Raw genomic sequence first — 18,544 nt, forward strand, 5'->3', positions numbered from 1 at the left:
TCAGCCTCCCTCGAAGCTGGGTATAGGGCATGGGACTGAATTCTAGCCAGCAGGCTATGAGCAGAAGTGACGTGTGCTACCTCTAGATTGTAAAAGGATGGGGCACTTGCTTTCCCGAATGTTTGTCCTCCTCCCGCTGGCTGGGAAAGGTCATGAACTGGAGCGGCCACTCTGGAACCTGAGGTAGGAGCCACACAATGAGAAGAGCAAAATCCATACCCTGGTCAGCCCTGGACGGCCTACCTCTGCACTGCTGGTGGGAAATTAACTCCTACCTTATTCCAGGCCTGACTGTATTTCAGGGCTGTTTGTTACAGCAGCTTAGCCAATATCCTAACTGAAACATTATAATATATGCCCTTTATAACTTTACTGTTGATAACTTTAGTTATGTCTTAGAAGCACACATGAAAATTATGTGAAGTGTAACACATACCTCAGGAGAAGCATGAGAGGCAAAAAAGTCTTCCTCCTTTGGTGGAGGGGACAAAGGTGGAACCACACAGCTATCAAGCCACAGCTGGAACAAAAACACATGCACCGCTCAGCATTTCACCTGCTTTAAAGTGTTTATTTAATGCTCTTCACTCCCTCTCTGGAGGCCTGTCTGCTAAAGATTTGTACTTTCCATTATTATAAAGTCAGGGCCCCTGAGCACATTTTAGTAACACATCAATCCAGTAACTTCTGCCACCAAACCCTGTGGAAGACAATCGCCAGCTCCCCAAGCCATTTCCGAAAAGGAAAGAGCCAGGGCTTCACGTCTAAGTGCAGGTTCCAAAGTACAGTCAACCCCCATAATTTGTGGATTCCATGTCTGTGAATTTGTCTACATGCTACAATTGACTCGTGACCCCAAATCTGCCGTCCTGCATGGACACACGCAGAGCAGCAGAGAATCTGTCACCCAAGGCGCACGTTCCCAGCTGAGGTGGAACAAGGCGATGCTCTGCTTCCTTGTTTCGGCTCCTGCTGTAAACACGGGTCCCTTTTACGGGCTGTTTACTGACACGCTTTCCACATTTTTGTGCTTTTTGATGGTGGATCCATTGTTTACAATGGTCCGGAGCACGGTGCTGAAGTGCCACCTCGCGTTCCTAAGCACAGGGATGCAGTTAGATGAGTGTCACTCAGCTCGAGCCACAATGCCCTTGGCCGCCAGCTCAGTGTCAGTGAGTCAACAATATACACTAAAGAAGGTGTCTTTAAACAGAAACACAGGTAAAATAAGGTTAGTGTTGATCAGCTGACAAAGGTGATGCTGCAGGACTCTCCTGCAGCGTTCACAGCCACGTTATCAAGCAGGACCATGAATAGTAAGAGTCCACTACACGCTGTTTCCTTGTAAGAGAATCCGGCTAGCAAGTTTTACTGTTTGGGGTAAAAACTACTTTTTCTACTGAAACAAATGTTCCTCTGAAGGAGACCCCCCAACCCGCTGTGCTTACGTCAGTGCCATGCTTCCGGGTTGCCTGGGAGGCCAGCCCCTTGATTCTCTCCCTGTAGAGCTGGGCAGTGCGACTGTTGTACTTGGCATTGGTGTCGTTGGTGTCACACCCGTGTTGATGGAAAAAGGAAGACTGCAGAGGAAAATATGTAGGTTAACAGCAACGCTGCATTAAATCTGACATGGTGATCAAAAATGTTACTGCATGCTATGAAGAATTTTTTTGAAAATACTAGTGAAAACCAAAATAATTTAAACCATGAAAAATTTTTATAAAATTTTTCCTTGTAAAAGGGGTAATACCTTCCACAGACATAACATTAATATTCTGGTAAAAGTGGACATGAGATTTGCCTCACAAAACAAAATAACTGGCCCTTCCTTGCTCCACTAAGCCACCTCCATCATCCTGAATGTTATTTGGGGGGACGCTTTCCACTCAGGACTACTTTTAATTTGAGGAATCCACTTTACTTTAGATTCCAGTAAACTGGAATTTTTTTTCTTTGTATCTATACGAGATTTTTTTTTTTTTTTTTTTTTTTTTTTGGCTGCGCTGTGCAGCGTGTGGGATCTCAGTTCCCCGATCAGGGATTGAACCCGGGTCACGGCAGTGAAAGCCCAGAATCCTAACCACTAGGCCACCAGGGGGCTCCCTACATTGGAATTTTTGACAAGTCAGGAGCCACGCTAACCTTCTCCTTGTCGAGCACTATTTCTTCATCAGCGGAGACCACAGCATAGGCAAGGTGATGAAACAGATGTTTAGACAATTAGAGGACACTGCTTTCAACCACCTCTGATCTATGTACAGACATGAATTACAGTATTCATATCTTAATTGAAGCAGGTGTTCTAAAAGCCTGCATGAGGGACCCTCTTATTAACTCAATGGGATGAATAACGGTACGGAGCACCCACATGTACCAGGTCTTGTCTGGTCCTTTGTGGGCACCATCCCGTCAAATCCTCGCGGCCAGACTCTCAGACAGTTGGGGAAACTGAAGCAGAGAGGTTCAACAACTTGCCCAACGTCACACAGACAAGCGAGGGGCAGAGCTGGCACTCAAACCCAAGCAGGATGGTTCCAATTCCACTGCCTGAGCTGAAGGACCCCTGACTGACCTGCCTCACCCCATCTGCCCCATCTCCGCTGGCTGAGACAAGGAAGCTGCTCTCTGGAGTTGGTGGGGGACTCTGCAACCTAGGAAGGTTTAGTAACAAGGACAGATACTATCAAACCCACAGTATTAAGTTGAGGAACAAGTTCGTGGACATAATGAAAATGGGTATGGGTTTCTAATAACATGCTTGAAATACTTAAGGCACGCATTCTCAACAGGGGCAAAAATGGTTTCCTGGAAAGTGGAAAAAAAAAAATCTTAGTTATTACAATGGTTTGTAGCCTTCCAAAGATCACCCTTACCTGACAAAATCATATTCCCTAGTATTTAATTTCTCTCACTAGGGAAAACTAAATCCAATTTAGATTTAAAATAAGTTAATCAATTAATTCAATTTTTCTGCTTAAGGAACAATAATGAAAAAAGGTTGAGATACACTGGTCCAGGGGCATCTGGGTATTTTGAAAACTACTATTTTAGATTTACTGTTTTAATTCTAAATATTTAATTGATGCTAGACATAATTTTTATTTGAAATGTAGACAAATTTGATTTCCAATACTTTGAATGTTTAATGGTATGTCTAAAGGAATTCTATTTACTCAACCTATACCATTTTGGCATACCATTATAAAAACACAATGGTATTTTATATAAAGGATGATTTTGCTGGCTAGATTTATAAGGCTGACAGTTTAGCATTTTAGAAATCAGATATACTGAATTTGTAAATGAAGTTTAAAATGTGTGAGGATCCTTAACTACGTTTGTAAACGGGGTTAAGGAAATTTGCTCTTTTAAAATTATAAATTAATTGAACACTTAAAAAGTTATTTTTTACACAGAAATTACTAAGTTTATAAATTGATACATGATATTTAACTGAAGATTTGGAAAACAGGTTTTTTAATTTGTAGATTTAATAAATTAAATAAATTAAATAAAATTCAGGTAAAAGAAGCTAGAAGCATTCCATCTGAGTACAAATGTCACCCTCAGATATTAAAGAACTGTATTATCATAGAGAAGTCTCCCAATTCCTCTATGCCATCACTTCCTGGTTTAATTTTCTTCAAATCACTTATCACCACCTTTTACTTTGTTTATTTACTGCTTTACTTGCTCTCTGTCTCTGCCTGTAAGGGCGGGGTCTCATTTGTCTTGTTCATCACTGTATCCTAGCCCAGAGTTTCGTGTTTATTAGGTTTTTAATAGATTTCTGGATAAACAAGCGAGCTGGGTCGTCCAGCTCCTAAGCCCATGTCTTTCCGCGGTCTGACAGGGCCTCCCAAACTCTTACATGGAAACGTTGAACTTCTTTACTAGTGCTACACATATTTATACAAGAAGAAAACGACAAGTCTGAAATGAACTTACTGCATTAGCATTTCCTCCAACTTGCATGCATCGCAATTGAAACCAAGACCAGTTAGAATCCAACTCTGTAGATCTAAATGGAAAAAATATTCTTAAATGTTAATACTGTTCTTCCCCATAATCAAGCCACTAAACTTTTGAGGATAAGCTTTCCTCGATCTTCAGGATCCTGAAGAATTCTAAGTTCGTGTTAACAGTGACACATGCTTCCAGGACGCTAGGACTCCAGGGTGCACAACAGTTGGTACAAGCCACTCCTGGCCCCTCTCACCCTTCCTAGAAGCCAAGGCTCCAAAAATAGATGTACTGTTTGGATTTTTTTCAGGTTGGCTATCGATTTGTCCAGTGTGACGCCTAACAGGAGCCTGGAGGATGCTCACGGTCTTATCATCAAGTAGAAGGGACCTACTCAACATCACCACCATCAGGGAGCGGAGAAGACTCAGGTTTTAATGCTGCTTAAGTGCCTCCTATCCCCCAGCGACACCTTATGCCCTACTTATCTATAATCCAAGATCAAATCAGAGCAAGAAAAAGGCAATAATTGTAGTCCCTAACAAAAAGAAATTCACCAAGTGATCACCGTAAAGCAAGATGTGACCGCGCGACAATATTAGAAATCTTTCTATTGAATCCATAGACATGAGCAGAAAGCAAGGCTAACCCACATTCAACACTAGCTTGTCCCACACTAACTGGAAAGGAATGTGGACGTTTTAAAATGGGTATAGGTTGGACACCCTTTACAAAATGGGCAAGGTAGAAAGAAAAGAAGCTTTAGATTCACCAAAAAATGTCTTTTATGCTGCCGTTCCTATTTCTCTTATTTCTCTGCCTATTGGTATGATTTAACTTTTGTAAATACTAGGATGTTATTTTGAAGCCAACAGCTACCATAAGATTAATAATAATACTAATACATATTATTATTACATATACATAGGACAGATCGCCTTCATGGTAATATATAAAAAGTAAAAATTAAACCATACTTTATAAGAAACAGATTTCTTATAAAGACAAAAAAATCTCTTTTTAGAATTTGATTACCAAGCAAGGTGACTAAATTATATATCTTGCTCTGAAATCCTTTCCCTGAAAGATCTTGCTTAGTCACCACATTTTTAGGTTGAGTTAGGTGCCATCCCCACCCCCCTTGGTCACAGGGTGGCAGTTAACAGCACAGTCTCTGGAGGCAGCCTGAAAGTACAAATCTCAACTCTGCCATTATGAGCTGTACGGCCTTGGAGAAATTACTTAACCTCTCTGCACCTTACTTTCCTCATCTGTAAAGTAGGTATAATTATAGTATTATCCATTTTGCTCTCATAGAAGTTAAATAAGCTAATATCTGAAAGGTGCTTGGCTCATGGTAAACACCACATGGCTAAAATGCTCCTCACCACCATCATGATGATGATGATAATCGTCATCACCAGTATTGTCACCGTCACCACCATCATCATCATCATCATCACTATCACGACCATCACCACCATCACCTTCATCACTACCACCATCATCATGATGATCACCATCACCATCACCATCATTATCATCGTGGTGACTCTGTCACACTGTTATAAGCGGCAAGCTCCAGAGGACAGGAGTCTCCCACATGTTTCTCTCAACTCCTAGCACAGGCACGTAATAGGTACCTGAATATGGGCTGACTTTAAACATTTTTAAAAGTCCTAAAATTGAGGATATACGTACTCAGATTTGCTAATCTGCCTTACAACACTTTTTAAATTAATTTTTACTTGAGTATAGTTTCTTTACAATGTTGTGTTAGTTTCTACTGTATAGCAAAGTGAATCAGCTATTCGTATACATGTCCCCTCTTTTTTTAAAAAAAAATTTATTTTATTTATTTATTTATTTATTTATGACTGCGTTGGGTCTTCGTTGCTGCGCGCAGGCTTTCTCTAGTCGCGGCGAGCGGGGCTACTCTTGGATGTGATGCGCGGGCTTCTCATTGCCATGGCTTCTCGTTGCGGAGCATGGGCTCTAGGCGCGTGGGCTTCAGTAGTTGTGGTACGTGGGCTCAGTAGTTGCGGCACACAGGCTTACTTGCTCCGCGGAATGTGGGATCTTCCCGGACCAGGGATCGAACCCATGTCCCCTGCATTGGCAGTCAGATTCTAAACCACTGAGCGACGAGGGAAGTCCCTCCCCTCTTTTTTTGGATTTCCTTTCCATTTAGGTCACCACAGAGCATTGGGTAGAGTTCCCTGAGTTATACAGTAGGTTCTCATTAGTTGTCTATTTTATACATAGTATCAATAGTTTATATACGTCAATTCCAATCTCCCAATTCATCCCACCACCCCCTTTCCCTCCTTGGTGTCCATACGTTTGTTCTCTATTTCTGCTTTGCAAATAAGATCATCTATACCATTTTTCTAGATTCCACATATTTGTGTTAATACACGATATTTGTTTTTCTCTTTCTGACTTACTTCACTCTGTATGAGTCTCTAGGTCCATCTACATCTCTACAAATGACCCAATTTCGTTCCTTTTTATGGCTGAGTAATATTCCATTGTATATATGTACCACATCTTCTTTATCCATTCCTCTGTTGATGGACATTTAGGTTGCTTCCATGACCTGGCTATTGTAAGTAGTGTGGCAATGAACATTAGGGTGCATGTGCTTTTTTTTTTTTTTGGCTGTGTTGGGTCTTTGTTGCTGTGCTCAGGCTTTCTCCAGCTGCAGCGAGCAGGGGCTACTCTTCGTTGCGGTGCGTGGGCTTCTCACTGCAGTGGTTTCTCTTGTCGCGGAGCACAGGCTCTAGGCACACGGGCTTCAGTAGTTGTGGCACGTGGGCTCAGTAGTTGTGGCTCACACGCTCAGTAGTTGTGGCGCATGGGCTCAGTTGCTCCGCGGCATGTGGAATCGTCCCAGACCAAGGCTCAAACCTGTGTCCCCTGCATTGGCAGGTGGATTCTTAACCACCGTGCCACCAGGGAAGTCCCCATGTGTCTTTGTGAATTATGGTTTTCTCTGGGTATATGCCCAGGAGTGGGATTGTTGGGTCATATGTTAATTCTATTTTTAGTTTTTTAAGGAACTTCCATACTGTTCTCCATAGTGGCTGTATCTGCCTTACAACTTTTAATCCTAAACTATCTTTTAAAAAAAAAAAAAAAGGCAAACATTTCTCTATATGTTTCTTAGAAATGAAGGTAAGAGGTAAGAACTAATTGTCCTTGAACTGACCTGACAGGGATTTTCTCTCCTAACACTGACATTTCGCAATAAAAGGTTGGTGGTAATGGACTCTGAATACAGTCAGCCGTAAGAAGGCACCCGAACTGCTCATCAGTTCCCATCCCTACAGCAGGGGGCGGCTCCCTGTAGGTGGCTTCTCACCTTAATTTAGATTAAGAGCTACGTGAAAGGAAGGGGTCTGTGACAGTGCTAAGAAAACAGTAAAGCAGAGAAAGTAAGAGAAGTTGGAGAATTCGTGTCACTTTAAGAAAATAGCTTCTGTTAACAAATTAGGTAAATGAAAAAACAGGTTTCCCACAACCTCTATAATCCTTATATGAGTCAAGACATAACCTCCTTAAAAATTGCAAGAATTAGCTTCACTAATGGCTACCATAGTCAGTATTTTTTTTTTTTAAGTAGAGCATTTAAATGGATTTCAGAAACTTATGAAATTCGAATGACTCTCACAAATAAACATGACAACGTTAGGTAAGCAAAATTTTTACTTTTATTTATTTTTTTGGCTGTGCTGCGTGGCTTGCGGGATCTTAGTTCCCCAACCAGGGATCAAACCCTGCCCCCTGCAGTGGAAGTGCAGAGTCCTAGCCAGGGAATTCCCTGTAATCAAACTTTTTCAGTGGAGTAAATTACACCATAATTAATCCAGACTCGTACAGACAAGCCCAGCAACAGCTTCCAGGCAGCCATTTGTTTATAACTGGCTTGGTTGATTGATTTAAATCATGAGAGATGTTGCCTTTCTAGGCTAACATCATAAAAAGGTTCTCCTCTTGCTGGCACCTCTCCACTGAGCTGGCACCCAGATAATTCAGATCTGATCATCATCAACAAGCTGGGGGGCTTCCCTGGTGGCGCAGTGGTTGAGAATCCGCCTGCCAATGCAGGGGACACGGGTTCGAGCCCTGGTCCGGGAAGATCCCACATGCCGCGGAGCAACTAAGCCCGTGCGCCACAATTACTGAGCCTGGGCTCTAGAGCCCGCGAGCCACAACTACTGAGCCCACGAACCACAACTACTGAAGCCTGCGTGCCTAGAGCCCGTGCCCCACAACAGGAGAAGCCACCGCAATGAGAAGCCCACGCACCGCAACGAAGACCCAACACAGCCAAAAATAAATAAATAAAATAAATAAATGTATTAAAAAAATAAAAAACGAAAAAAACAAGCTGGGGTCTGGCCACGTGCCAGGATTCATGTGAGTTCATTTGCTCACTCCTCCCAAAGCCCTAAGACGAGTATAAGCCTTCCCATCTCCACTTTTCAGGGAAGGAAACTGAGACACAGAGAGGTAAGGAACAGGCGCAGAGCTAGTAAGGGACGGCGACGGGATTCAGCCCCCAGCAGCCTGGCTGCAGCATCCGCACTGCTATCACCCACCCAGCACTGCCTTGTGACTCTCCGGGGCGCCTACTGCACCCAGGCTCACATCAGCCTTCCCGTCCCACGTGTACCCCCCCAAGGGCCTCAGGGGCATAAAGTTTAAGCTCCCACACTGGCCCTCCCAAGGTCACACAGATCTTCCCCTCTGAATCTTATTTCTCCTCATTTTCCTATGCGTATAAAAACTAGCTACTAAACATTTCACTTTTTCCCATCTCTATATCTTTTCTTAAGGTCTGAGTGCTGCCCTCCTTTTTCCCTACCTTGTCTCCATTATCAAAATCTCACCAGACCTTCGAAGTTCACTGCAAATGTGACCTCCTCCTTTACACTTTGCCTAATTTTCCAACCGGAAGTAGACACAATGCTCTGTTTCTATCAATGTTCTTTATAGTTTATCTTCTTATTTATGTTGTATTTGTACCCCCAGCCCAACCACAGTGACGCAAGGGGGAGACCCCCTGCACTTATCACAGCTCGTGACATACTTAATGGTGAACTTGAGAATAAACAGAGCCAGAGACAGGAGCACTGGGAGACTCAGCGGCACAGGCACTGCGCGAAGCGCTCCGAGTCCCGGGGGGGTGGGGAGGGGCCAGACAACCAGGTCCACTCTGCAGTCAGCTCCCAATGCAGCTTGCCTTTTCCATAGCTGCCTAACCTGCCTTTTCCTTTTTGCTTGGCAAAAGCCGTAGTTTAAAATTTTTTTTCCCTTTGTAAACTTGTTGACTTGAAATTCTACTTAAAAACAAAACAAAACCAAACCTCCTTTTAAATAAACATTCCACCCATGCCAAACTGTTAATATGTTCAAGCCTGGGAAATGGGACTCTGTGTGTGTGTGTGCACGTGTGTGTGCAGCCAGCTAGCACGGGGAGAGGAAGGAGAGGGAAGGGGGTTCTAGAGCGGGGACTTTCACTTCCTACTTTATATACTCTGGGACTGTCTGGATTTTTTTCCCAGTGAACTAATGTTTGTAAATTTTTTAATCAATAAAAAATGTTTAAAGAGCAGCCCTCCACCTCTCAGAAAGAAAATCCTTAGTACCCTTATCATCCTTGACTTTCTCTTGCCCAAATCCTAGACTGTTGCCCTTGGGTTATATGTACAGTGATTTTTTTTTTAAACAGTTGTTCTTGAATCATTTATAAGCATCATGATTCATACAGTTATATTTATGTAACTTTAAAAGGGTAGCGATTAAACCTGCCACATCCCAAACAGGCCCTGCTGTCCAGCCTCATCAGGCTCTCAGGCAGCCCTGCCCTCAGCTGGGGAACACGTCAGAAAACCACCTGATTTCCTGGAATGGTTCAAACTGGTGTTGCGCTGCAGTGGTGAGGAAAAGGGAGGGCCGGGTTCTGATGGGCGGGACCTCGCAGAGAGGAAGAGGGAAAGAGCACAGTAAGAGAGAAAGGAAGACAACAAACTACGTATTGCCTCGAGTCTAGGCATCGCGGCCTCTGGACAGAGTGGGTCACCATGTGCCAGCTGGTGACAACTGACCTGGGGGAAAAAGTACATGAAGAATAAACTTGCCCTGGCAACCAAATCCCTCCACATTTCAAAAAGAGACAAGGTCAGGGGAGTGTATTAAAAATATCCTGGGTCCAGCATCTAAGAAAAAAGAAAAGACAGGAAACTGATAGATATTCTGAAAGTAGTAAGAACACCCAAGAGAAATCCCTTTTCTAAATCATGACCTATGGAGTTCTATGGCTATAATATTTAGCCCATTCTGCTTTGATAAATTGATTTCTGAAAAAAAGAACTCAGGAAAGTACACAGTTTTTTTCAGTTAATACATTAAAAAGAAAGCTATGGGGACTTCCCTGGTGGCACAGTGGTTAAGAATCTGCCTGCCAATGCAGGGGACACGGGTTCGAGCCCTGGTCCGGGAAGATCCCACATGCCGCGGAGCAACTAAGCCCGTGCGCCACAACTACTGAGCCTGCGCTCTAGAGCCCGCGAGTCACAACTACTGAGCCTGCGCACCTAGAGCCCGTGCCCCGCAACAAGAGAAGCCACCACAATGAGAAGCCCGCGCACCGCAACGAAGACCCAACGCAGCCAAAAATAAATAAATAAATATGCTTTAAAAAAAAAAGAAAGTTATGTTGTTATTATTACTGTATAGTTTTTGCGCCAGGATACAAAATAGCTTGTTATAAATTATCATAGATTTTACCCTACAGGAACAAATGCTCTTTATGGCAATCACACTGTAGTATCAGTATTCCTCAAGTCATAATATAAAATAAAACCACTTGCCATGATTTCAAACAGCCTACCTGCCTAGCTGGCTCCTTCCCTGGAAAAAGAACTGGCAGGGAAACAGGTGAACTGACCTGGGGAGGCCGGCCACACAGAGGTCTGAGCCACGACTGCTCAGGGGTGCCCCTGCACTTCCGGCCTCCTACTGGCCTGTGGGACTGTGTCCAGAGGGGGCATCTTTCTCTGATGGCCACAAAGGCCCCAGAGAGGCTACTACCAAGGGGTCAGAGCAGAGACAGGGACTCGCCAGAGGGGCCCAGGCAGCCCACGTCTTCCACATTGCAAACATTTGAAATTGCCACTAAAATTCATGCAAAAATCATTCCCTCGGGCTCTGCTATAAGTGTCCCTGGAGGCTGAGCTGCCGCATTTTGCTGGGGGCACAGCCCTGCTCTGACAAGGGTCTCCTGCCACCTGCAGTGAGTCGCCACCTGGAGGAGTGACAGAGACCCCATCCCCCAGGAGGCATCAGAGCAAGACTCCTGTGTGCTGCTAATCATCAGAGACAAGAAAGGAAAAGGAGATGCTGCCTCAAGCCTTCTGTTCTGACTGTGGCTTCAGCACCGCTTCCTCTCACACCAAGCTCTACAGCACAGCGACCAAGTAGAAAATAACTCATTTTCCGAGTTTACTCAATTACATAAGATATAAATCTCCATAACTCATAACCAACCTCTCATTTTACTTGACGTCAAAACAAACATAAAGGAAAAGGGGAGAGAGACCCACGTAACGAGGTAATCACTCCCACCCCCAGTGAGGAAAGGTCCCCTTACCGAATAAAACTCAGGTGGACGCCAAGCGAGCGGTGTGACCCCGAGCAGTCTATGCACAGGAACACCCCGTAAGTGATGCTGGCCCAGCTGGGATTCTTGGCACCGCAGTCAAAACACACCTGAAAGAAAATTTCAAAATTCAGTTATTCATCGATTCTTATTAGCCAAATGAGCCATCCTATAGGACAATACAGGATTTGGCTTGAAAGCTGCTTAATCTTTACAATTTAAACTGATTATTAGAGGGAATCCCTGGCAGTCCAGTGGTTAGGACTCAGCCTTTTCACTGCCAGAGCCCAGATTCAATCCCTGGTGGGGGAACTAAGATCCCACAAGCTGCACGGTACGGCAAAAAAAAAAAAAAAAGAAGAAGAATAGATAAACAAACTGGTTATTAGAAAAATATCTCACCTAGATTTTTTTTTAAAAACCTCAAATTTCTGTTTCTTTTATTATTATAATAATGTTCCTGTATTATATAATTATATATCAATAAACTATTAACATAATGCATTAATTATGTAAGTTATATAGTATTGCATATCTATTATAATAGCACGTAGTACGCGTGGTGAAGAGAACCTAGAGGTGTTTATTGTCTCAAGTATGACTCATGCATGAGCATCAACAGGGTTCCTACCAGTCACATGAACGAACACTAGACAGGGATGTCCCCTGCTGGAAAGGCCCAAGGCCTCACTGTCCCCTGGGCAGTGGCTCTCTACCAAATGGCAGGCGTCTGTGCAGATTTCTTCTCTCCCCAGCCAGAGGAAGAGAGCCCCCTGGATGTCCCCCTGGATCCTGCCCTCCTGGTACTCACCCCCTCATGTAATCCCCACCCTCGATTTGCCCAGGAGGCCTGTGTGACCAATGATATGGCAGAAGTGCTGGCGCGTCCCTTCCGGGGTGAGGTCATAAAAGACCCTGGGGCTTCCTTTCTCTCTCTCGCTCTCTCCCCTGGATCACTGGCTCTGGGGGACGCCAGGTGCCATGTCTTGAGGACACTGGGTCGCCCAGTGGAGAGAGCCACGTGGAGAGGAACTGAGGCCTTTAGTCCAACGGCCAGTGAGGAGGGGAGGCCGGCTGACCACCACGTGAGTGAGCGTGGAGTGGAGGCCCCAGCCTTCGGTGACTGCAGCCTCCTGAGAAGCCCTGAGCCTTCCTTCCTCAGCACCGACTAAAGTCAACATTCTTCACCTGATAACAAGAGCACAAACGTACTTTAGAATACACAGTGCTTGCTGTGGAAATGAAAACTTATGAGTAATTAGAGCCAGGACAACAGGACAGTTAAAAATTCCACAAATAATAGACTTGTTTTGAATTGTTTTCCAGGAAAAATAAAACCATATTTTAGCTAACTGAGCCACCCCCAGATTCCTGGCCCTCAGAACCTGTGTGAGACAACTTGTGTTTGTTGTTTTAAGATGCTGAGCTCCGCAATAGATGCTAATAGAGAGAGCTGTCCCTGCGTGAAATGCCGTGTCCTTCATGACCTCTGCCCCCTCCACTCTGTCCAGGTCACTGTTATTACTCAGACACACAGCTCACGTCCAAGGAGTGGGCCCCCTCCTGCACAGCTCGGAGCTCCTGCAGGGTCGGGGACCCTTCCCTCACCTTGCCTTCCTCCTGCATCTGCACAGAGCCCGGACGTGGCTAACGCTCAATAAATGTTTTCTGTGTGTTTTTTCATCTCCCACAAAGCCTGAAAAATAGTGACCTACCCATACAAAGTATTCAGGAAATATATGTTAATCAAATGAACAACTTACAAAACTTATTACCAGCTCAAAAATTAGCACCAGCCCCCTCAACGATGAAGTCAAATATTCTTCCTCTGATAACAGGACACAAAAGTACTTTAAAATACACAGCGCTTGTCATGGAATTAATATTTGTAATGAATTACCATCAGCACAACGGAGTGGTAAAAATTCCACGAATAGGAGGTTTTTTAAAAGCCCACATCTTTTAGGTATGCTTTATAGGCAGAGCCACCTATGTGAAGGTTGTCCCAACTAAAACCATCAAGAAAGATCTGGGGACTTCCCTGGCGGTCCAGTGGTTAAGACACCACGCTTCCAACGCAGGGGGGAGCGGCTCAAACCCTGGTCTGGGAACTAAGACCCCACGTGCCATGCAGCGTGGCAAAAAAAAAAAAAAGCAAGCAAGCTCTGGCTTCTGGCCGTTTGAGGCAATACAAGCGTGAAAACACGCGTGGATTTTCCAAAGCCCCTCATGGCGACAGGTTCACCATAAGCAGGCAGGAGTAGTGGCAGAGCGGTGACAGCTGACACGAGAGGCACCAGGCCTTCACTTCAGTGTTTACTGATTGCCTGCTGTGTGCCAGGCGCTGCGGCAGAGGCTGAGGTATTAAGAAGTGGATGGCAGCACTGACCCCACAAGCGCTTGCCGAGTCTCCCCACCTTCCCCTACCCCCCGCCCCGGACAGGCCACTGAAGTGGGAGTAAAGGACACGGAAATGAAGATGCCCTGTGGTAACAGCCATCAGAGTAAGGAATGCCCTCCCCTGGGATGCCAAACAGTGAGCCCGACTCTGCCAAAGGTGCCGTCCCTCTGCGAGAGGCCACTGTGATCCCTCACTCACTTAGCTAACAGCTGTCACTATCAGTATGCCCCCGGCACACACGGAGTGCACGTACAAAGGTGGCCCGGGAAGAGTCAGCCCGCATGGAGCTCACGGTCCAGCAGTCCCAGCGGGCAAGACAACTAGTTACAATGTTGAACCTTAGTAAGCAAGGATAGGATGCAAAAAGTTTTCTAGACAGAGTCCAAGTGGCATGTGGGATATCAAGAATAGAGTCTAAAAGGGCAGAAGGGGCAAAAGCCTGTGCAGGAAATGGCCCTGTGCAGGGACATGACCCAGAGATTGGGAGCACACAGCCCAGAGCAGGCAAGTCTGAGAATCACTCCCGAGGTGGTCGCAAGGCTGGTTACGAAAAGACAGCGGCGGGGTTTCTAACAAGAGGCCTCAGAATCCTCCTGACCCACCAACTAAGATGAGGAATTGCAGGCCTCTCGCCTTCGGAGATGGCCCACACTCTTGTCTGTGGAGTGTGTTTCTCCCAAGGCCGTTCTCGCCTTTTGAGACAGACCGCATTCGGTCTACAGAATATGTATCTCTCTAAATAAATCCATTTCTGGACTCCCCTGGTGGCGCAGTGGTTAAGAATCCGTTCCGCAATGCAAGAGACACGGGTTCGAGCCCTGGTCCGGGAAGACCCCACATGCTGCAGAGCAACTAAGCCCACGCGCCACAGCTACTGAGCCTGCGCTCTAGAGCCCGCGAGCCACAACTACTGAGCCCGCGTGCCACAACTACTGAAGCCCGTGCGCCTACAGCCCGTGCTCCGCAACAAGAGAAGCCACCGCAATGAGAAGCCCACGCACCACTCGCCACAACTAGAGAAAGCCTGCACGCAGCAAACGAAGACCCAAGGCAGCCAAAAAAAAAAAAAATCCTTCTTTCTCCTGAAAAAAAAAAAAAAGATGAGGAATTGCAGAATGTAGCTCTGTGAGGGCTGGGGCCTTGTTCACCTGAGCTGAGCGCTGAGCACTGAGCCTGGCACAAAGTAGGCACCAAATGCAAATACAGGTGGTGGAAGAGCTCACGAGCCGAGACTGGGCCCTGGGGAATCTGAGGTCAGAGGGCAGTTCGAAATCCAAGTCTGGCTCTCTGTTGGAGCAGGGACTCCATTTTGTTTTGATGGGCAATCCTAAACCAAAGTGGAGATATGGTTTTCTACACAGAATATCAGTTCTTATGGTGATAAAAAGTAGTTTTGGACGAACAATTTGTTTTGCCACATGGTGAGAATAATTACTATAGAAATCACAGCTAATATTTAGTGTTTGCTCCATGTCATGCACTGTTGTTGGCCAACGGAATCTTGATAACAACCCTATAAGAAGGTACTGTTCTTATGCCCATCGGAGCCAGCTTCCGGGCGTGTGTGTGATCAACGCAGTCACACAGGACACTGCACACAGAAGGGCCCATGGGTGGTTAATGCTCTGCTGTCTCATCTTGAAATTCTTAGTACTTTTCAAACAAGGGCCCTGCACGTTCACTTTACACATTTCAAGTTCCCTGCAGAGTATACAGCGCCAGTTTTCATCCCCGTGTTAGAGAAAACTAAGGAAACATGAAGTTAAGCGTCATAGCTAAGACGTGGTGTCACAGGGACTGGACCCCGGGCAGTCTGCCCCGGATCGCACTCGTCACCCCTTCACTACACTGCCTCTTACCCCGCCAGGCAGCCCTTTATCTGTCCTCCAGGCACCAGATAGACCACCTGCTTCCTGAAGGCAGGAGCCTGTCTCTTTTTCCATCAGTACATCCTCAGTGCTCTGCAGTGCCCGGCACGCTGCAGGTGCTTAACCAATATTTGCTGAATGGGTATTTGCTGAGTAACTCAAACAATCAATATAACACTAAGGGAACAGCAGAGACAAGGGAGGATTTCACAAACTAGAAAACTGACCCTTTGAGTTAAAACCTTTGATCCAGAGTAAAGATTCATCACACATGAGAGGGAGAATTGGACACCACATTCTAAAAGTAAACCAAGGTGTTTTTAAGTACTTTCCTGTCTTGTGTGTCTTAGAGCTCTTTTTAACCACCTCATTTTAAAAATGCTTATTAACTCTTCCACATCATTAAAACTAGTTTTCATCTTTGCTTAGGTAATGGTTTCTTATTAACAATCAAATAAAAAGTCTTAATCAAGAAATGTAGCACAATACTGTGGAACACTACCAGAAAATATTTTTGCTCGATGCTTTTATGAATCCTACTACAGAATATAAAATTTTCTACAAGTGTGTTGTTCATAATTAAAATAATAATAACAACAACAAATTGCTGACGTGTATCGAGGGCCAGTATATACAGGTACTGCTCTAAGTGCTTTTCTTGGATTTTCTCATTTAATCCTCACAATAATAATAATAATTCAGATCTCTGAATTAGATCTAGTTCATGCCCCATTTTCAGATGAGGAAAATAAGGCACAAAGTAGTCAAGTGACCTGCCCAAAGTGACAGTTAGGAAGTCCCAGGGTCTGGATAACAATTTACAAGCAAGCCCACACATGTCCCTCAAAAGTGTTCTTGGTATAAAGACACTGACTTCTTATTTAAAAGGGGCATCTTTTGATGAATTCAGTCAAAGAGAATACATGTTGGGTTTCTGAGATAAAGCAGACAAAACAATGTATAGTTTCTACACTGCTAACTGCAGATCCTAATCTGGTCTAGTTTACATCAACCCCTCTTTATAAACAGATTAACCTAAATTTGAAAATCAAGAAAATAGCACAGAAATTGGCACTGGAGAATTCCTGGACCCCTTCCCCTCCTGACTTTCCTATGTTCATCAGATAACACCTCCAATAAACTGTTTCCTCGCTCACTTCTCTTAGGCTGTAAAAAGATGGGCTCCCCTCCACCTAGACCTAAAACAAAGACATCTAAGTTTTGTAAAACTCTGGGACTTTCTTTCTATGCCATCATGTCATGGCACACAGAGTCCACGCTGACACGACGGCCCTTTGCACTGTCCAGGTTCCACTCTGACCTGTGATCCTCAGCGGAGGGTGTCACTTTAGCCCGATGTGTCACCACAACATCTCCAGCCAGTAGCGAAAAGTTGTAAGAGTCATGGGTGGGGGGAAGGGACAGTCTCTGGAGATGAAAAAAAAAAAAAGGAAAACCCCCATCTCCAAAGAGAAAGACAAAAGGGAAGGAAGGGAAAGGGGTCTGTGGTGGGCTTTCTTAGCAAGAGACAAGAGCTCGAAGCCACTTAGCAGTGATCACTTAGCAGCTTTATCATACAGGGAAACTGAGGCTGCCACCAGAGGACACAGCTTCCCTGAGGAGCTTCAGAGGTGAGCTCGGAGACGGGGAGGGGGCGAGCCGAGCTTCCCCGAGCGCCCAGCGCTACCAGCTGGAGTTTCTGGCCCGGCGCATGCTTCCCGGCTGGGTCATAGGTGGCCTGCGGTCTCCGCCCCCCGTCGCAGGAGCCGCGGGTACGCCCCCTAGCCCTCTCTCGGGCCCCCGAGCTCGCCCCCGGCTCTCTCAGAACTCGTGTCCACTCCGCCCCCACCAAAAGCCGCCTCCGCCCCCCGTACGTTCCCCGGCCCGGTGTTAGGAGCCCGCAAGTGTCCGCCCCCGGGCCCCCCAGATGCTCTCGCCTCCCTCCCGCCCCCAGGACTCCCAGGTGCCCGCCCTGCCTCGGACCCTGGGGTGCGCCCCCTCCCCCGCCCCTCCCTTGCTGAAGCTGGGGGGCGGCGCACAGTCCGGACCCAGGCGAGGCCCAGCCTCTGCGGCCGCACAGTGCGACGTGTCACAGGCCGGGCCGGCTCCTCCTCCCGCGGCCGCGGCCACTGGCGCCGCAGGGGCCGCCCGCAGGGTCCGGCAGTGATGCGAAGCAAGCCCGAACACGCCCGGCGGCCGTTACCTTGTTGGTGGGCACCGACCGGAGGCGCCTGAAGATGGTCAGGATGTCCTGCTTGCTGGGGTCCCCCATGGTCAACAAAGAAACGAGGCGCAGCTGGCCCCGCCAACCGGGAAGGGCAGAGCAGGAGCGGTTGCCGCCTCCGGGTGGTAGACGATGGCCGAGTGGCGGGGCTGCCCGTGACGTTGAGACCCGGCCTCTCGATGTCCCCGCCCACTGCCGGAGCGCACGCGCCCCTCTCCCCCGTGGCCCTCGCTTAACCGTGCCACTGGCTCCGCCCACTCAGGCCCCGCCCCAGTTCCTGCGCAGGAGGCTCGTGCGCCTCCTCCAGGCCTCCGCCGGACCTCCGCTCCCGGCAGTGCGTGGCGAAGCCCGGCCCGGGTCGGCTTTGTGCCTACGCGCACGGCTGGTCGAGCCACCGCCGCTTCGGCTGACGCACTGCTTCC

At 46.5% G+C, this 18,544-nt stretch overlaps 1 protein-coding gene across 1 annotated transcript in view; it reads right to left on the reverse strand.

The window, feature by feature from the left end:
- ARFGAP3 (ADP ribosylation factor GTPase activating protein 3) overlaps window positions 1-18,304 on the reverse strand; it is a 57,794-nt gene extending 39,490 nt beyond the window's left edge. The window contains exons 1-5 of the mRNA XM_059937108.1: window positions 18,102-18,304; window positions 11,621-11,739; window positions 3,949-4,021; window positions 1,449-1,580; window positions 437-520 (exon numbers count right to left, since the gene is read on the reverse strand). Coding sequence (XP_059793091.1) covers window positions 437-520; window positions 1,449-1,580; window positions 3,949-4,021; window positions 11,621-11,739; window positions 18,102-18,170 — 477 coding nt within the window. The 5' untranslated portion in view covers window positions 18,171-18,304. The remainder of the gene's footprint in view (window positions 1-436; window positions 521-1,448; window positions 1,581-3,948; window positions 4,022-11,620; window positions 11,740-18,101) is intronic.
- Between the last annotated feature and the right edge of the window lie 240 nt (window positions 18,305-18,544).

Source organism: Balaenoptera ricei, chromosome 10, assembly GCF_028023285.1.
Source record: "Balaenoptera ricei isolate mBalRic1 chromosome 10, mBalRic1.hap2, whole genome shotgun sequence".
Taxonomy (NCBI): Eukaryota; Metazoa; Chordata; class Mammalia; order Artiodactyla; family Balaenopteridae; genus Balaenoptera; species Balaenoptera ricei.